Below are 25,814 nucleotides of genomic sequence, written 5' to 3' on the forward strand. Positions count from 1 at the left end.
GAGGCACTGGGCGAGTGCACGTCATCCTGCAGCAGCATTAGGGGACAGTCCTCCCTGAGCTCAGACATCCTGAACCAGTCTCAATCTTTAATCGGCTCACTTCTTTTCAAGGAACATATGGCTGGAAAAATGATGCATGATTTAGTGCTCTGTTTTTGCTGCAGCAAAACAAAATGAGACCAAGGGGGAGGGGGGTCTGAAACCCAAAGCGTCTACTAGTCAATAATGCAACTCAGTCTGCACTCCAGATCTTTAATGAGTCTAAAACGCCTTCATTTTTGGGTTATTGCTGCTCACTTGTTTTGGTTTTCCTTAAAATTGACTGCTTTGGTTGTCTGCCCTAGTGAGAACAGTTCGGTCTTAGCGTCTTAAACTCATTTATCCTGCCAGTTGACTGTGGAATCAGTGCACTGACTGGCAAAGATCAAGGTGACAAAGCGACCAAACTCTAGATGAACGACAAAGACCAGAGTGGGAACATTCAAACAAATGTGAGGAAGTGCTGAAGAAGTTTTTAGGTTTAGCTGATGTCAACAAATGTGAACAATTGACACCTGAGAGAAGTGAGCTTGTGAATAAACAAAGATGAGTGCCAGAAACTGAATGTGTTGACACGGTGTTCATTCTGAGGGCTGTGATCAGTTCCCTCAAGATAATTGAAGCAATTAACTGTTTTTCAGTTATGGCCTTTCCCCATTTGATCCATCCCTCCTTTTCTATAACTGCTTATCACGCACTGAGAGTTGCAGGGCTGTTGCAGTCTATTCCAGCAGTCTGGGGATGGTTAAGGCCCCCAGACTCCAACATGGCGGTCCATTCATTCCAATGAAGTTGCTCACGCCGAGAAAGTTTTTGACTTCCGCATTAATGGGCCCAGAGAGTGTGTGCAGTAGTGTCATGTCCCATCATGCCGATGTAACTCACATGATATATTTGGCCAATCAGAACGATCCTGGAGAACGTCACTTACAGACACATCACGCCGCAGCCAATCAGAACGGGCTGAGACACAGCAGTACGACGTTGTGACGTCACACTCGGAATAAACTCTTTTATGGTGATTTTCTGACCTTTATCATTTTTTTTAAACAACCTGTCAGCTGTTTTAAAGGCGTTTATTTTTGTATTGCGGTCTATGGGAATAATTTGATTTTTTTTTGCTGCAGTACCTTGGGTGGCCACTGGGGAAAATCGTCCATATTGCCAGTCCGGTATCCACTTCTTATAATACATCCACGGGATGGAGGTGGAGTAGTTAGACCCTGGACAAGTCACCAGGGCCACATCAGCTAATTTTCAACCAACATTACCAAAAACTTTTATTTCAAGCAATTTCTCTCCCCGGGTAAAAGAATCACAATTTAGATTTGCTGAGTTAGCCTAGCATGCGTGCATTTGGACCTGGAGAGAACCCACAAACACAAGGAAAACATAACTCAACACAGAAAGACTTTGGATGGGAATCAAAGCCACAACCTCCTTGTTAAGAGGTGACAATGATAGCCACTGCACCACTGGGTTGCTGTTTTCCAGATTTTTAAAGCTACTTCCCTTTTGTCCCTTTTGCTTGCAAAAAGAAAGTTTGAGTGCAAACTGCACGTGCAAACTTTACTCTCTGCTTGAGCTAAACCTTCTTTTTACGCAGCACTTAATACGTTTTAAGATTAATGTCCAGGCGTTAGTTTTGTGAGATCAAGCAAGCATGCTGTGTGCGCTGTGTGAGTGAGGACCGAGGGGGGAGAAACAGCACTCAGACTGTGATGAATGCAACTTATTACATCATTAAAATGATCATCTCAATCATCAATTATATTAACAATCTCTGGGCTGTTTTTGCACTTACAGTTTAAAATAATAGACTTTTTTTCAAGATGTATAATATCAAAACTGCATATTTTTTTTTACACCAAGCACTCAAAGAAACTTGAACAATGTGCGGCAGGCCAAGGTTAAAGGGGCTTCATGTGCTGACTGCAGCTGGTTGCTCAGTGCGGCCGCTCTGCTGTGCTGCTAATGTTGGGAAACACATCACATGGCTTAATGAAGCTGAGGTAGGGAGGGTCGCCGGCCGGTGATGAGCGTTTTTGAGGAAGACAAATGAAGCAACTGGACAACTGTGGAGAAAATGTGGAAATGAGGAGCTAATTAATGGCAATGGAGGAGGTGGGGTCCAATCGATGGCTTCCGGGTCCCCAGACCACCACAACAAGTTCCAGTGCAGCAGGCAGAGGATTTCTGCTCCAGCTGCAGAATACCGTGGAATCCTTGTTTTCCCGTCCCTCCGAGTGAGGATGCAGCATATGGCAGCATTAAATAATTACACTGCACTGACTGGTGAGGGGAACAGTCAGGGGCGATGATGCCTTCATACAAACAAATGCCCGATGTCTGTAGGAGACACTTGACTTGATAGACCCCTAAAATGCCAAATTGTCAAATCCAGACTTTATTGATTTAAGAGCTAAAACTTTTTTCTTTTTTTTTTTTTTTTCAGAAAAACAAAAACAAAACAAAAAATGAACACAATTCAACGATGGCATACGTAGACTTTGAAATAACGGTTTAAAAAAAGTGTGGTTTGACACATAAGTATTTTGACACATTTATGGAAATTGATCATTTGAAAAGGGGCGACAGAGAGGAGTAGCAGTAGCAGTTAGAACTACAGCATCACAGCACAGAGGTTGTGGGTTCAATTCTCCAGGTCCAACATGTTCTCCCTGGGCTCTCTGCACGCACTCTGCCTTCCTCACACAGTCCAAAGTCAAAAGTCGTCTGCGTTGAGCTAAGTGGCAACTCTAAATTGTCTGTGAATGATGATTGTTTGTCTCTCTGAGTGCGGCTCTGTGATAAACTGGGGATCTGGAGCAGGAAAAGCGTTGATAGAGAATGGATGGACGGCCAAGTGGAAGAGTGAAAGATTGTGTGTGTGGCTCTAAATGAACACATCGCAGTCCTTGAGATTACTGCATGAAAGACATTTTTGTTGAGATATGTCCAAACTTGAGCTACTGGAATGACAGAAACTAAAATTCTTCAACACCTTTTCCAACTCACCCATTTATATTCTCACCAAAATTTCAAATTTGGTGAGACAGACACGGGAAACTGAGTAAGGATGAATCAAATGGTGTTGATCCTGGAAGAGCGCGCTTGATATAATTTAAATACAAATAAGGTCCCTCCCACTCGTTTATCTAACGTACTTAGAGACAGCAGGGAAATGGCAGACTAAGAAAACGAGGGGCGGAAATGAGGGATGGAGGGATGGAGGGATGGACGGGGTGGTCGGGGGGGGCCTATTTTCCAAGCAGGAAATGGTGAAGGGCTAATGAGAGACAGCAAGGAGAGGGGCCAGCTGCTGCTTTAATTGAATCTCACTGTATTTATTCCTTCATCACCAAGCTAACAGGAATTTATCGCCAGACGGCCATAGCGGCATTAGCATTTCTCCAGACAGCGTCTTTATATCGCCAAAAACTGAGAGTGTTTTTAACATAACATTTAGCGTGTAAATTTTACACTATTGTAAAAATTGTCATTGCAAATAATGTTGTTGCTCAGAATGCCCTGCGTCCTAAATGTACAACAATAATGCTGCAGAACAATTGCATTCCTAAATAGTTAATCACCATAACAGATGCAAAAGTGCATTTGGTTTTTTCATGAATCAGTTACCGGTAATTAAGGCAGCTGCAGCCTGATCAATGACTTTACACAATGATGGGAAGTCAATTCAGCTCGAGTCTGCAAACCGTCTTATTGGAGGAAATAGTTGAAAAGAACTACTTTATTAGCAGTACAACAAAAAAAAAGAGGGCGGAGAGAAAAAAGAATAAATAAAGCATTGTTTTTGGAAAAAGGAAGCTGTTCTAGGATCAGTGCTGTAAGATTTTAGGAGCAAACGGCAGAAGGTGGAGGAGAGCTTTGGTGGAGACAGAGACAGAGGAGGAAAAAATGAGTCCAAGACCGGAGGTGAAGGTAGGAGGTCGTAGATAAAGGTGGCAGTGAGACGCAGATTAAATGGCGCCGCGGCTTAACGAAGCGAGATAAGGAGACGAGTGCGAGTGGGGCTGGCGCAGACGGAGGAGAACTAAAGTGCAGCTGCAGGGGAAGGAAGGCCAAAGTTGGAACAAAAGACGGAGCGGGAATAAAAGCGTCTGCAGAAAGCCTGATTAAAAACAGGGTTCCTGGATCAGTGGGAGCATTAATATATGAAAAACAATTTTAGTTCTGGGGGGGTAAGGCTGCGGCGTCATGGATACCATCTGCCCTTAATAACCTCGTGGAATTCACTCCTGTCCCATCAGCCGTGGCAGGGCGACTCTCTGCCTCCCTCCTGCAGTGGGAACGCCACACTGCAACCTCAGGCTCCCTGGAGGCAGGCGGACCGACTGAACTAATGGCGCGTTCCATTATGGCCCAAAAAGTGGGTTTTCTGAGTCAACCCGACGTGCCCTCTGAAGGCGGAGCGGCCAGAAGTATGTGGACAAGCATTCTTCTTTTCCACCCAGCAGGGCTGCTGACCTCTTTCAACTCTCTGGGAAAGTGGTGCATGGCACCGTGCAAACCACCTTGTAGCGCGCCGCCCCTCCAAATTCTGCAACACGAGATCATCGTCACGCACCGTAATCTGCAGCGTCGTCGGTGGTCCGCGCTGAATGAGTGTTTTCACTGTAATAGCACTGAGTGATGAACCTCCAGACAAACTGAAGCCAGCAACCTTTAGCAGATAGCTGCGGCTAATCCAAAAACCTCAATCTAACATGCGATTCGCCCCATTATTATTGCTGCTCATCACAGAAACAATTAGTTGTCGGTCGCCAGAGGGCGAAGTGAAAGTGGCGGGTCCAGGCTGGTCTGTGATTGGACGTCTCTAGAGCGGGAGGTGTGGGTGTTTGGTCCCAGCAGGCAGAGAGTGCCGAGCAGACAGCCTCCCTCAGTGGGACAATACACTGCTGGCACGCACCGTCTGCTCGCCCATCTTAAGCGTGCATGCGTGTGTGTGTGTGTGTGTGTGTGTGTGTGTGTGTGTGTGTGCGACATGGCGAGGCTGGAAATAGCTTACTTTGAGCAGGTCCTTGTGAAAATCTTGGCCATCATTCAGCCCTTCCAGGTTGCCAACGAACTGCGCACACGACATCCTCTTCCCAACGTTCTGAGAGAACAGAGCGATGATTTCAATAACACTATTAGTACTTTACAATTTACGATCAGCTACTGTACTTATTGTTGTATGTTTATTGTTGCGGACTAAATTATAGCGTTGGCCTAATAGCATAGACGCCTCAGTCATATTTGATTTATTCAGATTTTTTGTTTTCAGAAAACAAGAAAACGCATTATTTAGCAAGCACATTGGTAAGGTTAGGCAGATATCACATTTTGGCCAAAAAATGACTTAGGCAATTATGCTATTAGGCTAACGATATGTAAGGAGATGTGTCAGAATAAAAAGAGCGCCTAGAAATTGAAATAAGAAAAAAAATCTAATAATAAAACTACAAAATAACATAAAATGTGCCTGTATACGTGTGTGTGGATGTTGGTGAAGAGGATCACAGTCTCAACAAAGACTGCACACCTGCTGACAGACACTCCACTGATGCTGCGGCTGATCCCTTGCAAGTCACCTCTGTAGCCTCTGCTATAAAATATTCATGTGCAGTATGATGGAGAGAGCTGCTACTGGCCTGGATCTGCACTGTGGGAAGCTAAGCAGCAGATATGATGGAAAGCCTGCAGAGCAGGAACAGCCACATATCACTGCGACCTAGCTGGTCAACAGGATCCTGACGGAAACACCTGCATCACCTTGAGCGCAGATCTAATCCTGCATCTTCGTCCTAGTCACAAACACATAATCGTCCAGGGGTTTTCACTCACTTGGCCATGCAGATCCGTGTTCAGCAGCATGAGGGCGCAGGTGAGAGTGTGAACTGCGTCTGAAGGTCGGAAGGAGCAACAATACAGAAAAGTTCTCGCATGAAAATAAATCGGCTTCACACAAAAGCTGCTTGGCGTTCAGTTTGAAAATGGTTTATCATTGTGTCCGTAGACTGGGTTAGCTTTGAGCTAACGCTACAGTGGACTCACCCTCTGACGGAATGACTCTAGGGTTGCAGTCCCAGTAGCGTTTGGAGAAGTGCAGGAGGACCCTCTCCCTCTCCTGAGTCTCACCGATGAGGGCAAACTGTCTGAGGAACGAACTGAGAGAAAATCCATCACAGGTTAAATATGCTCTGTATTCTGGTGAGATGAAATGACTTCATTCTTTGTTTATTTGGAATGATTTGCACCAGCATCCAGAAATGTACAAAATACATACAAGCATGAGCACAGGAAGTGCAGAAAGTTAGAGGGGGGAGTTAGACACATATGCCTCATATACAGAGATGTGTAATAATATAATAATGAACGTTGACACTTACAGAATTACTATATACGTTTCAGTCACAGCTGATACTGATAGATTCTTTTTTTTTTTAAAGCACTTTTACAACTGAACTTTTAGTGTGTGAGCAGTTGGACTGCTGGGCTGGTTGTAACAAACAAAATATAAAAGATTCTTTCTGAACAAAAAACAACTTGTGATGCTACCCTCACAACAGTCTTCTGAGTAACTGCAACTCTTGACCACACACAGCGCGTTGTTTAAGCTCCTTGTAGACGCACACAGTGAATAGTACCAAGACTACCCACTAGAGGGGATTATTCACCACTGAATGCCATTCTTTTATTTAAAGCCAGTTTGAATATTGCTTATTTTAAAGTATTGTTCAGTTTTTGAAGCAAACATGAAAGAAATTGTAAACTCCAAATCATATCATTATGTGTTTTTTTTTTGTTAATTATGTTGACATTTTTCTGTGTGGTTACAGGTACTGCTTATCCTGTGTTTTACCTTTGACTGACTGTCTGATAGGAGTGGAACTCTGCACAAGCCCATGGAGCTTCATTACCTCCTTGCACACTTTTTAATTTTGCTAAATACATAAATAAATAAATAAATAAATAAATAAGCTAAATGCTAATTTCTTAAATTGTAAACACACATAGCAACACTCTTTATGGTCATAATGTCAGAATGTGTTTCACAAGCAGATGGAGAGTAAGAGGTAACGTGTGTGGTACGCTGGTCAGACTTTACCGCAGTGCTTGGTCGAGAGCGAAGCCCGTGAAGTTGAAGAAACTCAGGTACTCCTCTGCTACCATGCGGTTGAAGTCGTTACTGCAGAGACAAACGTATCAATGGCAGCATCAGAGGACAAGCCTGGCAATGTTCTGACACACTGGGCTCACTCCTCGCTGTCCGTCTATCAGGGTGCAACATCAGCACGAGAAAGGTTTGATGCTGGGAGAGAAGTTTAAAATTTAAAGACAGTAGGGGGGCCTGTGTCTGTCAGAAAGTGAGAAAACCTTTTAATCCCAAATTCCTTTTTATCAGCAAACAGCTGACAGACTGGCAGGCCAGAAAATGCAAATCTACAAGATGCAAAGCACTTTGTCGGCAGAATTCAAATTGATGGACAAGAAACACGCAGCAAACAGAATGTGCATCCAGCGTAGCAGATTAGCATCTATTAAATAAACATAACTTGCAGCAAAAACAAGCGAACTATACAGGCTTAGTGGTCTAGTGCTCGGATGAAAACACATTATTTTCTAAGCAGAAATCACTCACGTGTTAGACCTTAGTAACTGCCTCATGGGAGATAATTGTATGCACCTCATCAGCTTTACTATCTTTCAGATATTATGACCTATTATTAATGCTTCAAATAATTTTCTGGAGGTTGGCAAATAAAAAGTCTGTTGTACATGTAGCAAACATGACCTGAAAAACCCAATTTAAAGGCCATAAAGTCCGATATAAAGCTAATAAATGAAGTGAACCTACTTTTTCCACTCTTGATACTGTGCCGTTTTTTGTTTTTTATATTAAAAAATTGCTATCATAGCGAGGATAGTTTTCCTTTTGAAATCAACACACATTTATGAAGCACATCAGTCTAGATCATCACTATGTTTTGATTGACAGTGTTTTTGTGATGCCTACTCTGCTAGTTTGGGCACTTTTTTTTTACTTGAGCACACCAGGCATCAGAAAACTAAAGCTAATGACAGCTGTTGCCGTTTAAAAGACTGCTTCTACGAGATGAGCAGATTTTCACCCCACACGCACGCACTTCACGTGATATTACCTGAAACCTATCACTTAGCCACAACAACACAGAAACTCCCCAATGACTCACTTCTTGCTGAGGTGGCGCGCCACATCCGACTTCCTGAAGCCGTCCAAGTTGAAGAGGCGCTTGGCGAGACGTTTGGCAGCTGCCACATCAGCGCAGCGGCTGCCGTTGGTGAGGGTGTCACTGCTGCCCAGACCGAGCCTGTCGCTGAGGTCCTGGTCCAGCTCAGAGTCTGTCGCCAGGCGAGCTTTGTCTCGGCTGAGGAGCACAAAGAAACCACTTCATGTAACTAATTAGCTGAAAATGAGGAAGAGTGGCAGTCTTGCAACCTTGAAGTTAAAAATATCTCATAGAGAGCATTCTGTTACTCCGTACAACTATGTCCCAGCTGTCCAAGGCCATACAACAGGCATGGGCAAACTATGGCCCGGGGGCCATATGTGGCCTATTCAGCTTCTTAATCCGGCACGCCAAACTTGAAAAAATTACATTAATAGTAAGTCATTAAATAACTGTAATTCATCATTTTTTCCAGTGTTATAAGAGTAATTTCAATAAAGAGCTAAATACCATGGGGCTTCAAAGACACATATTTTGTTGTAGCGATTTTGTTCATTTTCAATTGACATTTAAGCACCTGTTTTCAACATATCCCATGATATTGTTTCTCCTATGAGGAGGGTCACCAAAACACTCTATCCATCTGCTCCTACTACAGCTCCTCTGTCAAGTTTCAGAACCCATTGTGGCCCACAAGTCAAAAGGTTTTCCCACCCCTGCCCTACAACATTCTTTCACTTTCTCCTCTACTCAGGGTGGTGGGGGTGCTGCTGAGCCTTAAAACATCTGCTATGTAAACAAGTAAAAAGAAAAATCTAATGAGTTTATTCTGACTTGCAGCTTCTCTTGATAACATCTCCATTAGGGCCCTTTAAAGCGACTCTGTGAGAGTCATTAAATCTGAGCTGGAAGAGAGAAAACTCTTCAACTCTTTAAGTCAGAGGTCACCAGAGAGAGGCTCTTTGAGTTCACAAGGACGTGATTCCGACCTTTTACGGGCCGCATCAAGAGACACAGCTGGCGACAGACGACAACAACAACAACTCCAACAGCTGAGAGTTTAAGAGGGATAAAAGAAAACCTGCGAAACACTCTGCGAACTCTCAGCGGGCAGAACCAGCTGACTGACCCCATAGTGGAGCTGAGGCACAATCACACAACAGCAAAACTTCATCATAACAACACAACTTGTGACTGGATGTTCCTGAAGAGTGTCACTTCACACGGGAACGACACTCAGAACTGGAGGAAAACCTATTTTGAAAATAAATGAATAAACAATTTCCCACAATGATGGTTTCCTAAGTCATTCAATGAAGCTGAGTTTGTGACATCTAAAAGTGAATTTGGTGTTGAAGCGATGACAATCCTTTCAAGTTACAGCAAGCTGGTCAACAGCGGTGGCAGTAAAGGCATTTCTAGTCTCACCTTTGACAAGACTTTAGATGAACACTGAAGCATTCTAGCTAAACTGGCGTAGCGTTGCTCTTTGACCAATAGGAAGGACAACACTTTCAATGCGGCAGGTGGTCGTTAAATCGTTTTACTAGTTTCAAAGGCCCTCCTAATTTCCAAATAATTTGATCACCTCCTGACTTAATATACAATCAAGTCCCACAAATCTGGGGAAACATTTCATTTGGCAAATCAGCTCATTAAGACGGTGACAACTTGAAGTTGAATGCTACGCTGTTTTGTTTTTTTCCTCACCGTATTACCGCCAAAGTCAAACGATAAGTGACAGTAGTTGACGGGGCTTCCCGATTATATACGGCATATTACGGTAGCTGCTGAGGGACAGTCCAATCACAGATCACACAGCATTTACTGGTATCGTCGCACGTTTGGCGTAATTACCGTAACCCATATATTGTTGGTGTTGTCGAAAAAATGCTCACGGTCACTGAGCGTAGAGAAAGGGAGCACATTCCGCCCATATACTAGACATGACGGTAGTACGAGCCTCACTAGTTGCAGCAGTCGCCATCTCCCCCTCGAAATGAAAACAGAACCCTAAGTACTAGTTGAAACAGTGAGCTTTAGAAACAATTCTGAGAAATGTCACCACTCTTGACAGGCAAGAGTTTGTACTAGCTAAGCCTTTTAGGAATTCCGCTGAAAATAAGAAGCAGCTCCCTTACAAAAAAAATTGTTATACTGCTCAACATGAATAAAATACATCGAGGTATTGTAAAACACACACACACAGAGGACCAGAATAAGTATGAAACGTTGCTGAAATGTGTTCCAGCTTGTGTGTCACTGTTTATTGGCGTCTGTATTAAGGTCCGTTACCCCAGGGTGCAATCTACCCCTGTTTTACTGTAAAACAGGGGTTAGAGGGTGTGCGTGTTCCTGGGAAAGGTGTGTGCGCACGGGTTTGTGGGAGTTTTGGAGATTTATTACAACACGTCTAGTCGGTTCTGGCTGAGGGGTTGATAAAGAAAAGGCCTGCAAGCGATAATAAAGCTCGCTGATAACCCAACAGCAACGTCTGGTTATTTACGAGCACACCTATCATACAAGTATTTTATATATTCCATTTTTAATGTTAATGCCAAAAATGAATATTTTCTAAAATCTTGTGCCATTCTCTTTTACTTCTTCACTTATTTTGCTTTTTTTGTGGCAAATTTAGGTTGTATAGAGGCGTATGCATTAAAATAAGAATTAATTAAGGTTCCCATGAAGGCCAGATTGGTCACACAGGAATGCATTAAGGCCAAAAGCACACGTCTGGGCTAGAAGTTTTTGTACTTTGACTTCAATCTCTATTCAGGGAGGTCAACAATCACATCAGAGAACAGGCTCTCCTCTAATGTGATGATGTTAGTGGTTATTAAGGACGACCTGGACTCAGGTTACATCCTTTACTGTGACAATTTTCCTCACAAGAAAAATGCCCTACACAAAAAGTCACCAAGAGGCTCGATGTGGTGGATATTAGATAATGACCTCTTGTTTGTGAAGTGGAAGGACACCAGGGAAGTCTCCATCTGTACAAACGTCTATCCTGTGTACACTTGGGACACAGCGCTCCGCCGGAAGATAACAGGTGATGAGAAGCTTCAGTGATCCCCGTGCCAACAGCAACAGCTGTGGCAGCGTACGACAAATATGTGGGAGGAGTGTACACATCTGACCTGTTACTGCAAAGCAACACTGTCCACCGTAAGATAAAACATTGCAGTGTGTGCTTCAAAAATCCAAAAGAATTGTGTGCCAGGAGGCTACATCACAGGCCCAAAACATGCAAGCAATGGCTGGCTAGTTTTGCCACCTGGGTGAACCTGGGGGTTCTCTTGAACAAAATTGTACGGGGGTGGAGGGGTGAAGGGTGCTATTGTACAGAATACATGTTTTTTTTTAGGGCGCTCATGCACCCCCGAGTCGATTGCACTCTGTGCGGTTGCCCACTTTGCCCATAGCAAAAACTGGCACTGGGCTAAAGGTGTGCAAACTTTGTAAATATACAAAAAGTTAACATTTTTAGTTCATGTTTTGTATTTTGAGTTGCTGCATTGTTGAAAATCAAAACTCAGTTTTGTTTAGGCTTTTCTTGTTTCCCTTTAAACTGCCCTTACGCAACCCCAACACATAGTACTATTGAACAACTGCCAGATATCGATGTTGATAGTCTTGAAAAAGCAAAGACCACTCACTCATTATGCATATTTTAAAGAAAAAAACAAAACAACACACTCAGTCACGCACACCCACAAAAAGAGGAGGGTCTGATGAGGTTTAGGTGTAAAAGAGTTTTTAAACACACCTACAATAATGAGGATCAAGGATAAGGTGAATTGGTCTGCTAGCATTTAAGCATCAGGAAAAACTGAGTGACTTCATGTTGCTGGCTGGAGGTGAAGATAAAATGACAAACTAAGTTTCCAGAGTTCAATATGCTCATCCTGCTTTGAGAGGCTAAACATTTTTCATAACAGATATAATTATAATTATAAAAAATTCAAATACAACATGGCACACATACAACTTCCTACACCTTATAGTCTGAATTTTCCCTCCATCCAAGCACAATCTACTCAAATCCTGGTTCAGCCTCCTGGGTGAGGACATACCTTGGGGGAGGCCTCCTGCCCAACTCGTATCTCTTCTCTACAACTGGCACTGGGCCGTGACAGCAGAAGACAGACTGCGTCCTCATCACCGTCCCCTTGCTGCTCATCGTCCTGTCCACGCCCCCTCTCGCCGTCTCGTCCCCTGAAGGCATCACCGTCTTGTGTGGGAAGACACCTGCCGAGGCGCCTGAGGGACCCTGTGGACTGTGAGTGTCTCTGGTCTCCGTGCTTCAGCTGCCTCCCCTCCTGCTCTGTCCTCTCGGTCCGTTTGCAGTCATTGGATCTCCGTGGTGGAACTCCGTCCGCTCCCCTCGACCAAATGAAAATAGCTGCTAGCCTCTCGCTCCTTTATCTCTTCTACCCTTTTTCAGTTTGTTTGCTGTTGGGCCTGTTTCCTCCTCCGAGCCCTTCCCTTCTCCCCCCTCCCCACTGTGTAAACGCTGCTATGCTGACCCTGGATCAGTGTGCCGTGGAACTTGGCTTGGCTAAAGAAGAAAAATCCTCCACCCTTCCCTTTCAACCCCCTCCGTTCATTCCACTCCCCGTTGCATCTCCAATTACACCAACTCACCCATCCTGCGGGTGTCGCGCGGATTCCTGTGCACCTTTGTGGCGCAAGCCTCGAGCTCACCTGGCAAGGACACCAAAGCATCAGGTCCTAATGAAACAGCTGGAGGTGTAGCTCTCAGGAGTGTTGAGAAAAAAAGGATTCATCCATAACTGTGACCGCCTCAGAGTAGGAAACAACGACTCCTCTGTCTGAGGCCTTTGCGGGGTCTGTTTGTCTGCAGGGGTGCTCAAAATTCAAAGCATAACTGAAGCATGTTAGCTTTACCCGGATAACGGCTGAAGGGGTCCTGAGAGAGTTCCTAGTGCCGACCTCTGCCTTTACCCACTCCCTCGCTCTCTCTCTGCTGCGGCTGTGCACAATGAGCCACTGTGTGACCATCTCAAGACCGGGAGAGGAAGAAGGGAGAGAAGGAGAGAGGGAGGGAGGGAGCATCAAATTCCAACTTTCATCAAAGAATGAATCCAGCTCCACTCCTAGATTCCACAGGTTCAGCACTGCCAGCAATGCAGCAGAAATACAGAAAACCAAGAAACAGATCAGATCAGGTCAGTCACCTGGTTGAAAGCATAAAGTGGTTCATGTCTCTGAGGTGGAGTGAGTTAAGAGCATGAACATGTCTTGAATAAATAAACATCAGAACAGGTGTTTGTGATTTGTAGCCCCTGTGACGCTTCCATTCTTACAGAAACACCCACACACCAGCACACACCAGCACAAAGTGTGCAGTCGCTGAATTTTTGCTCCTGCTCTGCCACCTAGTGGTCTAACCAACAAGGTGACCCCCTCAGTCCTGCAGCCCCTCTGCAGTGCTGTCACACTAAGTTAGGGTGACGTTCACAATAAGAGGCAGTCACACAGAAGCAGTTTCTGCCTAATGTCACCTGGACACACTTGTGTGTTCCGATGCGAATGTGGGAGAAACAGAAGCAGCTGCGGCAGAGACGAAGCAGCAGGTGCAGAGTTAACGGGAAGTCATTGGGACTCTGACATTCAAGGTGATTCTGCAGCAGCAGCCATCTGCCTCTGCAGGAACACACACACGCACACGCACCCGCACTCTCACCCGCACACACACAAACACACACACACACACACACACACACAGCACTGCAAGCAGCCTCTGGGCGACCTTCGCTGTGAGCAGTTGGCTGCACCATAGTGGCACTGCAGCATCACTCATCCACCTGGGGAATGCAAGTCTGTTAACAGGCCCAAGTAGCCACCAAGTAGTAAACAGTTTCTTTTTGCATGTATACCCTCTGTGAAAAATTACTCAGTCACTGTTCAGTGAACTACGTGCAAAATCTATCTATCCATCTATCTATCTATCTATCTATCTATCTATCATCTATCTATCTATCATCTATCCATCTATCTATCTATCTATCTATCTATCTATCTATCTATCTATCCATCCATCTATCTATCCATCCATCTATCCATCTATCTATCCATCTATCTATCTATCCATCCATCTATCTATCCATCCATCTATCTATCCATCCATCTATCTATCTATCTATCTATCTATCTATCTGTCATCTATCTATGATCTATCCATCTATCTATCCATCTATCTATCTATCCATCCATCTATCTATCCATCCATCTATCTATCTATCTATCTATCTATCTATCATCTATCCATCTATCTATCTATCTATCTATCTATCTATCTATCTATCTATCCATCCATCTATCCATCTATCCATCCATCTATCTATCTATCTATCTATCTATCTATCTATCTATCAAAATTGGCAAAAAACTTAAATATCTGATGACTCTCACGACGATCTTGCCAGACTTGCCAGATTTAACTGTGGTGTGAGGTGGTGAGGCTATTTTACCCTCCACCATCTACTTAGAAAACGAGTGGAGCTACCCGGAGTCTAAATCATGAATATCATACGTCCAACATCCATTCAGCAAGACATTTAAGATAGAAGGACTTTTCTTTACCCATTTCCGTCATTTACTATATTCTTTCTCTAGCACTTTCACCATGTGTGTCTGTACAGTACAGTACAGACACACACACACACACACATACACACATACAAGTTTGACTGTGTGAATAATAGTATGTGTGAGTTAGTGTATATGTAAAGTAAATTATATATGTTTAATACTTATATATTTTGATAGATTTGATAGAAAACCATTCAAACTAAAAATAAGTATTATAGCATAGATATTGAGAGGTAGTTTGGAAGTAGCTTATAATTATTATGATAGAATGTTAAGTTTAGGAGAAGTTAAACTTTCTCCCTCTCATTTTCAAATTTGCATCTGTTTTTGCTTTTTGCTTGATTCAGTTTTCCCCCCATGTTTTCAAATGGTCATTGTTTGCAAATTTGTTTGTAAACAATATGCTTATAGAAATGGCGAGAGAAGCCTCCTTGATTCTTAATCTGCATCTGAGTTTTCCAAGTTTCGAGAGTCGCCACTCTGGTTGTTCCTCTGCTCAGCTTACCGCTTACTCACCTGGGCAGTGAGACAGAAATGTTGCTGCACCAGCTGCTCCCGAGCTGCGAGTGGTCTCGCCTTTGGGGGGGCGTGTCGTCCGACCCGCTGCTCAGCCTCTCGCTGGATGGCGCCCGCGTGGCGTCCGAGTCTCCGGTCACAGTGAAGATGGAGTCGGACAGGCTGGGCCGCTCGCCGTGAGCCAGCGGGGCGAAGCTCAGCTGCACGATCTGCCTGGCGCTCTGGCAGACCGGCGCGTGGATGGTGGGCGTCAGAGTGGGCAGGTCAAAGGTCAGGACAGTCTGGGTGGAGGAGGTCAGCAGCTCCTCGCTGTCCAGGCTGTGGTAGGACGTCCCCTTGGCGCGGTGCGACTCCATGATGCTCTCAAAGTGGCGACTGAAGGTGTCTTCTGCACCGCAGCGAGGGCCAGAGACCAGGACGGGGGATTTCAAGGCCGGATGATGGTTGTCAAAGAAGGTCTCTGTTGGTCTGCGTGGAGAGAAGGACGGGATTTGACTACAACAAAGGTGTGTTGAACCAAAAACTCACATTTTCTTCCTCTTGAGCTGTAGATGTGGCCTGTTGAGATGTGTTGTCTTTCCTTAGGCATAATTGAACCATATGGAACTCTTGTAGCTCAAAAGGACCAAAACGGAAAAGCTCGACTGCAATGTGTCTTTCCAGAACTCACACTCAATACACAAGCCTTCTTTGGAGGAGTTTACTGGAGGGAATACTCTCAAGACGGATCCTGGCATAGAAATGTGCAAAATTTCATGGGTGTTTTACTTGTGAAAAGCCAGGTTTTATAAATGAATAATTTTCCTCTAAATCAAGCTGTATTATTAGCCTCCCAGCTAGTATTTATTTGCTGTGACACAGAAAGTAGCTCTTCTAGTTAACGCTACCTGCTAGGTTTGTTAGAAGGTCATGATTTCAATAAAAAAAACAAAAACTATTCATTTCTAATTTTCTATATCTAGTTCAACATCTCTGAATGGATCAATGTCATTAAAGAGGAAATGTTTTTAGGCGACAAACTGTCCCTTTAAATAATGACACACAAAATGTTCTTCTTGGAGGTCCATAAATAAAACCTCCACAAAATCTGTTTATGATCTACTTGTAAATGAGGTTAGGGGATCCAAATGTGGATCATTTTATCGGTCAGGGGAGGATCTTGGTGTGTGTGTGTGCAGTGTTGTGCATAACTGTGATTGTCTTCCAGTGCGCGTTCACCTCTTCAGCAGGTGACCGAACACCTCCGGCGCTTCCTGTGCGGCGTACTGCTGCCTCCTGTTGTCTCCTTGCATCCTCACACTGGCCCAGCTCACCATCTCCTCCTCTTCCTCCTCCTCTTCCTCCTCCTCCTCCTCCTCATCTTCATCCTCCACCTCCTCACCTTCCCCCTTGCCCTCCACCCTGTCTGTCCTCCTGAAGCCCAGCGCCCCCACAGGGCAGCTGCCGTGGACGCTGCGGTTGCTGCCGAACGCCGAGTCGCCGTCTTCCTGCTCGGCCAGCAGCACCTCGTCGATGTCCGTCTCGCGGTAGCAGCGCAGCGGGACGGCATCCAGGTCCGTCTCCGAATACTTCAGCGTGCGGCGGATGATGCCCGTTTTGGGGGAGGGGCCACTCACCGTAGGGGGAGGGGTCACCAGTTCCACCTCCACGTGTTGGACCTCGTGATTGGCTGACAGCAGAGGCAGCGAGGCAGGGGGAGTTGGGGTGGGGGACTCACTGGAAATACCACTAGGAGGAGCTGTGGAGGCTTCCATGGAGTCTGCGGATGGAGAGAGATAAAGTCCAGCATCCCTTACAAATCATCATGGTGACTGTGCTGCCCTTATCACTGACTGCATTATTGTAAGTAAAAAAAAAAATACTTTTTTTAAATGATTGTATTGCATTGTAATGACAGTATCAAGTGCTTCATCACCAGTTTTTTTACAACGTTTTTAAATTTATATGGACATTATGACACTTTTTACTCAGATAAATATTTTCAGTCGAATGTAATGAAGCGTGATAAAATAACATGAAATATATAATAATGTTAGATGTAAACAAAATGTTTTGCCTAAAAAATGTTTTATATTACATAAGGAAACTGAATATTAACAATCACTATCATAAGCAAGTCCATTACACTGTGAACTAATGAGTTGTCCTGACCAAACAAATAGATACTAAGAATAGATACTTAATACTAAATAAAGAGCTAAATTCTTCACTCAGCCATGACATAAACAGCATTGTAAAAGGTAAAACTGAGGGAAATCTGCTCTCACTGTTGTCGCCCCTGCTTGCAGCGCCCTCAGTGGAGCTTCCAAATAAAAACTCCCACTTGGCTCGCGCGATCCTCTGACAGTGCAGTGACGGTACGGGCACCACACAGCCGCTGTCCGTCTGAAAGACAAGAGACATGCAGGAGGTCACTGCTGCATACAGCTGCCGAGAAAATCATACAGGGAAGTAAAATAATGAAGGAGGAGAATCTGGTGGATTACAGTCTCGGCTAAACAGAAGAAGTGCCCTGCTCTGTGAACTATAACTGTATAAATGGTGGCTGTTCCCTTATGATTTTTTTTCATTAATATGTTTCATAGGGAGAAATATTAGAATTATATATCCATAGAAATTGCTGGAATAGTAAGTGACATCTTCATATACATTTAACAAGCAAAAATAAATAAACCTTTGGGACAAGTAAGATCTTATTCACAACAGGAAAATACAAGTTTAGCTTCCTTTCAATTTTAACTGTCCTATGTATAAAAACAATAAAGGGCATACTATTCTATTGTATTGTACTGTATTCTGCTAAATCAGACAACCAGGCTGCGTTCATCTTGACTCCTGCTCCATTCACTCATGTTACATTTAATCTATTTCTTTGTCAAACCCCCCCAAAAAAACATTTGTATGGTGCAATTAATCAGCGTCACCTGTATGCCCGAGGTGGCGGCTCCCGTCTCGTTGCTTTGGTGACTGGAATGGCTGGACTCTGGGGACACACAGTCCCTGTCAGCCAGGCTTCCCGTCACCCCGCTGGAGCTCCGGGAGGACGAGCCTCCCATTGCTCCATTCTGCTCCGCCCCCTGGGGCTCGCCGACCCTCTGCGGAAACTCTTGTTCCCCCTCCTCTAGGCCCTCCAGCTCGTTGCCTTGTTCTTCCTCGTCGCAGCCCTCGTCCTCCTCGGCAGAGTCCAGTGCCACCGGTCCGAGAAGCAGGATCTCTCTCCGCCTCTGCTCAGCCCGTTTCTGCTGGGATGTCGGACTGAGCGCCATCTGCCGATGGCGTTGGCTGGATGGATGACCATCGGGCTGCTGCTCTTTGACGGACCCAGAACCGAGCTCAGTGTCTGGGTTGCTTTCCACCCGATCCCCCCAGTGCTGCCTGCAGGTCCAGCTGATGGGGGCCTCCTCAACGCTCTGGTTGATGTAGAGTCTGCGTGCAAGTTCAGTGCAGTCTCCTCGCTCTGAGCAGCTCAGAACCTCTCTGTTGATCAGGGCTGAGGACCAGGGCTCTCTTGTGTACGGTGGTAGTTGGCGGCGATGCAAGGTGGGCGTATCCGGCGCTCGCAGCTCAGCTTGCAATAACCTGGGGTCCCTCATCGGAGAGCCGAGCTCGGTGGGAGGGTGAGAGGGGCGGAAGATGCGCGAAGGGATGGCAGGGGAGGTTTGGGACATGGGTAACAGTGAGCCTCGGTGCTCACGCTTGAGGGTGAGGTCCTCTCGGTTCATCTGGGGCAACTTTGGGGTAGAGCCCTGGGGCTGGTGACAGTCTGTGTTGTCGGTTGCTGGCATGTTGTGGTCGTTTAAAGGGATGTTCATTTTGAGCGTCTGCTTGGACTGCTGTATGTGCTCTTCTTCACCAAAGGAATTGTGCAACATGGATCTCCTGACCTCGGAGAAGATAGAGGACACCTTGGTCGCCTCCTCGGCCAGCCTGCGAGCGACTACGGGGCTGTGAGCCGGAGACGAGGACTTACTGTCACTCAACTGGTTCAAGCCCTCTGGCACGTTATTGCCAAGTGGAAGGATCGCTTCCTGCGGGGAGCCGCTCCTGGTGCTGGTCCTGTGAGGATGTCTTTGGGTGGCAGGACTTCCTGCCAGAGCTTTGTCGTCTTTATAACACCAGCGAGGACTCTGAGCCTTCACACAGTGAGCCGGAGCCAGAGCCGGTCTGGACTGGGAGAGGATCTGGCTCTGGACTGCTGCCTGGTCTTTGGGGTTGATGGCCGTGACGTTCTGGCGCTGGACGGGCGACCCGGCCCAGGATTGACAACGCTGCTGCCGGGTGCAGCGTGAGGACGCCATCTCCAGCGCATGGGCCAGTTTGATCCGCAGCAAAGGCGAGCCAAACTCTTCCACAGCCCTTCGAGTCGCCGCTCTGCCAATGGGGTCCAATTCGGACTGGCAGAAGCCGGGGGAGAACGTCTGCTGGTGCCTCCCCGGAGAGCAGAAAGTCAGTTTGGGGCTGGAGCTGCACGAGGAATCTGGGCTGCCAAACCAAACCGGGTCACTAAGCCTCTTGTGGAAGCGTGATGGGGTGGACCGTTCCTCTCTCGTCCCTTTGTCACGGAAAGATTTACACGGGCTGTCCAAGGTTTTCACGTTGGACTTTTCCACATAGCTGAACGTGACCACAGAGCGCTTGCCGTCGCCGCCGCCCTCTTTGCTGAAAGTGCGTGAGCCAGGTGAAGCGCAGGAGGATGTTTTTGGCGAAGAGTGGAGGCGGTACACCTCATCGCACGGCGCGCTCCACCGCTTGTTGAGCGAAGGGGAGCCGCTGGACGGCTGAGGCCGGAAGCCGACCGTGTTCCTGGAAGGGGACGGGCCGCGAGTGCAGCGTTGAGCTGCCGAGGCCTTGGTGACATTCTGGCTCGCCAGCTTGGACAGGAGCTCGGCGGGGCTGTCCTGAAGCGCACTGAGCCCCTCTTCTTTCACACCAAATGCAGGCTTCCCTCCATTCTGGTCCGGAGCGGATCTCACTTCCACGTACAAATGGAGGACATTACCAGACTGAGACATGACGTGACCAGGAATGGGAGCCAGGTGTTAAAACGCCGGTCAGATGAGACGAAAGCTGAAGGGAAAAGCACCTCTGCGACCTCGACTCGCCAGCTTGTCTTTTTATTTATTTATTTATTTTTTTGCCTCCTGCTGCTGTTGGGTGTTAGTTTATTTTTAGACGGTCTTTCTTCTGCCTCCTGGAGCGTCTGTGTGCTGAGCGGAGACACAGCGGCTGACCGGCCAGAGGACAAACTGGCCCGTGAGACACCAGCAGCAGCTCCCTCTTCTTCATACCTGTGTACGAAACACACACATAGTCAGTCAGTCATTAGCTGTATTTCAGTGGTCTCATTTTTTTTGGCTCCTTCCTGTTTACCTATCTTATGCTTTTTTCTGCTCTGCTCTCTGACTCATTGAGAAAGCTCAGCCACTGTGCCCCTGATAACCTTTGAATGAAATGAGACAACACTCAGATGTCAGCTGCAAATTAGCAGTGTTGAATCACAAAGAAACCATGTTAGCCTGCCTCAGATTTCATTTTTTGAAACCCTCTGACAGATTTCCTTTGTGCTATAAATATTCCAGAGCCTGTTTTGTTCCTGTCTCTATTTGTCAAACGGGATTCAGTGCAGGAGACACGTCGCCCACCGGACACGTCACTGAAGTGTCTTTTTTTTGTTCCTCAGTGGATTAAATCCACTTTCAGCCAATTCCCCGAGTTGTCCCTTCATGCAGTGGCTACTTTCCATGCCATTGATGCCGCCAAACTGGTCTATTTCGCAGATAGATGAGAAGAGAGAGAGAGAGAGAAAAAAAAACTGAGTGCTAACGAGGATGGAAAAATCCAACGGGGTGCCAGCAGTGACAGATTGGAGTTGACGTATGGTGGCGGTGGTGGGAGAGAGAGAGAGAGAGAAACAAGTCGGAGATTTAAGTTGACAGAACAAAAAGAACTTGTGAGAAACTTGGCAACTTTCCATCAGTGACCCCTTCAAAGACACCAAACGCAATTCAACACATTTCGAGCTGGGCTGACTCTCCACCAGCCCCTAATTACTGTTCGCCCCAGCCTAGTTGGAAGTTTGCAGTATCTACACTCTTTATGGTGAGAAGTCTGGTCCTTGTTTTCAGAGGTTTCAGATCAATTTGGTTCCTTTTCTTAACTCGTTCTCATAAGCCAACTTTAAAGATAATATTGGTGTTTGTAAATGATAAAATGTATTGATACTGTTTTTATTTGTAGTTGTGCTGTTGTGCTTTCAATTTAGCCATTAAGCTTATTAAAAGTCCGGTGTGTAATATTTGGCTTGATTTATGATTTTTATATTAAAACTTTCCAATAAATACTGCCCATAAATACATTAATAAAAATGTATAATTGCAGTACAACAAAAGTCATTTGATTTTCCTACCCTGAAAACAATTCTCATATAAATATAAGAATATACATACAACAAGGCTCCCAGTTAGCTGCCATCTTGCACCGCCATGTTTTTAAGGAAGACGGATATGGACAATCCGGCCTGCCTGATATTGCGGTTTGTAATTCGTGTGATTTTGTGTCCTTCAAATAAACAAACTAAGAAGAAGGTGTGCCAGGTACCCAGGTCTGGGTGCACAGGCCACTGTAGCTCACTGGCTAGCTCAGAGCGGGGAAAGAAAGTGAAAGACGGTGCACTCTAAAATATAACCACTTGATGTCGCTGTTTCTTCTTCATAATTTGCAACTTTTACACACTTAACCTTTAAATATGAGAAAAAGAAAACAAAAACTGATGGTGTGTAAAAAAAAGTCATTACATTTGGACGTCCATTTCTAATCTAGATGTCTGTGCATGCGTTTTTGCTGATACTACATCCATAACGCTGTTGTGAATGTATGTAATAATGTGAAGGTTTATACATTGACGTGGATTTTCACCTCGGGACCCTGTCATCATTCCTGGTTGAGGCCAGCCACTATCAATACTGCAGGCGGAGCTTATGGCGGTGAACTTCATTTGCGCCCCTCGAAATCCATCGATCCGCTGGAGACGGATGTGGATGGGGGCACAAGGCACGTGTGTATGTGTGCGGATAGGAATTGATGGGAGAGAAGAGTTACTGAAAGGTCCCAAGATGAAACCCAACACTTCCTCTGCAGCAGCAGCAGAGAGACGGAGTGAAGAGAAATAAAGATAAGGGTTGAGTGAAAGTCGAAACTGCACATTTCCCAATTCGAACCTCTTTGTTTCTAATATATAAATAGTGCAAATGATAGTGAAGTAACTGTTATATTAATAATCTTTTTTATTGCAATCATTTGGCACTAGTGTATTAAATTCTGTCAAGTAATTCTTTGAGTAACTGTAATTAAATCACTAGAAGATTCTCTGAACTGGGACTGGTTAAAACTTGGACAATGCTTAATCTGCTATAACTTTGAAAATTAAAGAAAATACAAATATTTTTGTTGATGTGACCTTATTAAAAAAAATTACCATATCACACACCCACGCTTTTCGAAAAAATGTTTTGTTAATTTCCAGCAGCACCTCTGGGGAAGCATCTTGAGGAAGCGCCCCACGGTCTGGTACTGATGACTCATCCTATTATTGTCTCTGTGCTTTAGAACGCTGATGGAGGCAACATCACATGTGAATGAACTCCAGCAGATTGTTCTGCAGGACTTTTAAAAATCACACAGGTAATTAAAACCCTGCGCTAATGTCAGGTCCCACGGATACCAGTGACTTGGGACTCTTGCTAATATTAGCTCCTGTATGCTTGTTTCACCTGCAGATTATTACATATAACGTAATGTGACTTCATGCTTCATTTGCATGCTCGCTGCAAGCAAAGACAAAGAGCCCCAGAAAGACGACTTAGTTTACATTCGCTGCTTCTATCAGCCTCCAAAGACACATTGGAGCAAAAGAGACCTGTGACTCATTCCAAAATGTGTATTGCGTATGTATGTGTGTGTGTGTGTGTGTGTGTGTGTGTGTGTGTGTGTGTGAGAGAGAGAGAGAGAGAGAGGGGGAGACAGGGAGAGAGTGAGAGAGTGGAAGATTAAAAAAGATGCTTCTAGAAGCCATTCAATCATCGCCACAGTGGCCATGACCTTGATCTCAAAGCTTTGACAGGAAACTCGCGTGATATTTTACGCCCGAGTTGTGCACCAACTGCTTTCAAGACCCAACACATGCTCATCCTGTCTGCACTGCAGCGCTAAAACTCTGCAAGGACACTGGGATTAGTTTGACAGGAAGTAGAAAAAGGGCATTAGTGAGCGTGAAAGAGGTAAATTGTGCATAAAAGCACCTGGGGGATGTTCAGGCAACACAGCCTCACTTTCAGTCCAGACAGCTTCTCTTTGATACACAAGGGCTATTTTTAGTTTGGTCTGGGCTATTTAAAGAACATCCCTTTAAATTCACACACCAACCATTCCTAACACTGAGGTGCCATGTTTTCATCATCTTCTCAGGTTTTCAAGCCACATCTAAAAGAAAGTTCTCATTAGTGTTTATATTCTAGTATTTCATTGAAGTGGCTTAATCCTGTTTTGCTTTTAGAATATTTTTTGCTATAAGAGTCACTAGTTTTTGTCAGGTTTGAGAAAATATATCATCCCCATTTATATTCTCATAGTTGCAGGTGGGTGTCTGCTGCTCCGTATCGTTTTGGCAGGGACTCCCTGTAAACTTTCCAGCAAACGTCTTCAGGTCGTAAATTAAATCAGCAGTTGCTGCCTGGGCCTTTGCCTCGACTCTAGTTGTTTCGGTAGTGAAATGTCTCCAAGCAAAGGTCGCATGGAGTTGACCCACTGATGATCAGCTGTTGTACTATCGGCTCACTCCTTCCGGATTGGCTCACGTTACAATGCAGCGGATTGCCTGTCCCGCACAAAATATAGACTGGAACATGGGATCAATGAATTCTATCGGCACCGTGTTTCCAATGCCCAGCGAGTAAATTATGTCAGTGTAGGAGCTGCTACTGATAATGCACTGGATCTGTCCCATTTCTGTAATTGAGTGGAGAGCCCATGCAGATTTATACTATCTGATGGCGACACATGACTTCATTAGCACAGCTGGGGTTCAACTTAAACCGCCTACTCTGGCAACAGTCAACATTTAAAAATAGAACTATTGTTGTGCGACCTTAGACAATTCACCACAAAAAAACTGAGCACACCAGATGAATACAGCGACAACCTAATATCCAATGGTTAATCAGCCACAGCTAACACTAACGCTGAACTACATTTAGCTAACATATGTGGTGTATTCCCTGTTAATAAATATCTAGTACTACCACAACCACTACTTGCACCATCTAGTCAATAGCTTCTAGTAGCAAACTATGATTTTGCAACCTAACCTAACTAGTGATGTGAAAAATTAAATATTGCTTGGACTCTTCGCCCAAATGTTAAAAACTCACTCTTACCCATAAATACCAGTGAAAACAGTTGTGACATGGCCAATACCAGAAACTTGGCTCGTGCTGCGGCGACATTGGCATGTTCTGACAAGCTCACATGGGCGGATTGAACAAACAAAAAAAAAAATGCAGTCCCTCGTTCTCGCACACCCTCACACGTTATCTCCCTCAAGACTTCACACTGACAAATCTCAGCCACCCACGTCGGCGGACACATGGTCCACACAGTCCTCTCTGTTTTCATCGCCCAGTTGGTCCCGAGAACATGACATCATGATTATCCGGAGCACCTCGATCACCTGGATGGCAGCGCAGGAGCTGTCATCTGGCCGCGTCAGTGTTGCTGCGGAGGTTGGACCCCGAGCTGCACGCGCAGGCTGGAGACACCGGCAGCTCGGCTTCTACTCCAGACACGCAGGCGGCGCACGCACGCACACAAACCCAATCTTTCATCTCCTACTCTCGCCTCAACCCCACACTCACCTTCTCCTCCTCTCACAGCTGCTTCATCTGAGCAGGATTTCACACCTCCCACATAGTTCCATCCCGCACTCGTCCTTCAGCGCTTCGCTCTCATTCTTGCCTCCTTCTCCCAGAGAGAGAGAGAGAGAGACACGGCGAGGCACTGCAGACCTGTCCGACCAGCGCAGCCAGCCGCATGCACACGCACACACACACACACACACACACACACACACACACACACACATGTGCACGCACGCCTATCACAGGCTCCGCCTCCTCTCCATCGCTCTGCCTCTCACATGCGTGCTGAGTCAGTGTGGGCTTGTTGATTGAGGTGCAACCAAGGAGGGAGCAAAGGCTCGAGACACAGAGAAGTTGACTGCAGGCCCGGCAGTGAGCGCCGCTCATCCTAATGGGATCAACATAAAACCTGATGGACACCAGCGGGTAATATATTCAGCGCGGCGTCAGCGTCTCAAGGATGTGCCAAGCTGCAGACAAGCTGCTCGCTACATTTCATAAAAGAAAGTCTTTA

At 45.5% G+C, this 25,814-nt stretch overlaps 1 protein-coding gene across 4 annotated transcripts in view; it reads right to left on the reverse strand.

The window, feature by feature from the left end:
• Window positions 1–19,075, reverse strand: part of LOC142893948 (PH and SEC7 domain-containing protein 1) — a 39,700-nt gene extending 20,625 nt beyond the window's left edge. For all 4 annotated transcript variants that reach the window (XM_076034966.1, XM_076034965.1, XM_076034963.1 and 1 more), the window contains exons 1-9: window positions 18,314–19,075; window positions 17,657–17,774; window positions 16,608–17,148; window positions 15,390–15,857; window positions 8,256–8,450; window positions 7,151–7,231; window positions 6,097–6,209; window positions 5,887–5,945; window positions 5,069–5,158 (exon numbers count right to left, since the gene is read on the reverse strand). In XM_076034966.1, coding sequence (XP_075891081.1) covers window positions 5,069–5,158; window positions 5,887–5,945; window positions 6,097–6,209; window positions 7,151–7,231; window positions 8,256–8,450; window positions 15,390–15,857; window positions 16,608–17,148; window positions 17,657–17,774; window positions 18,314–19,057 — 2,409 coding nt within the window. In that variant the 5' untranslated portion in view covers window positions 19,058–19,075. The remainder of the gene's footprint in view (window positions 1–5,068; window positions 5,159–5,886; window positions 5,946–6,096; window positions 6,210–7,150; window positions 7,232–8,255; window positions 8,451–15,389; window positions 15,858–16,607; window positions 17,149–17,656; window positions 17,775–18,313) is intronic.
• Window positions 19,076–25,814: the final 6,739 nt, after the last annotated feature.

Source organism: Nelusetta ayraudi, unplaced genomic scaffold, assembly GCF_046127955.1.
Source record: "Nelusetta ayraudi isolate G7.1 ecotype Tasmania unplaced genomic scaffold, CSIRO-AGI_Nayr_v1 ptg000042l, whole genome shotgun sequence".
Taxonomy (NCBI): Eukaryota; Metazoa; Chordata; class Actinopteri; order Tetraodontiformes; family Monacanthidae; genus Nelusetta; species Nelusetta ayraudi.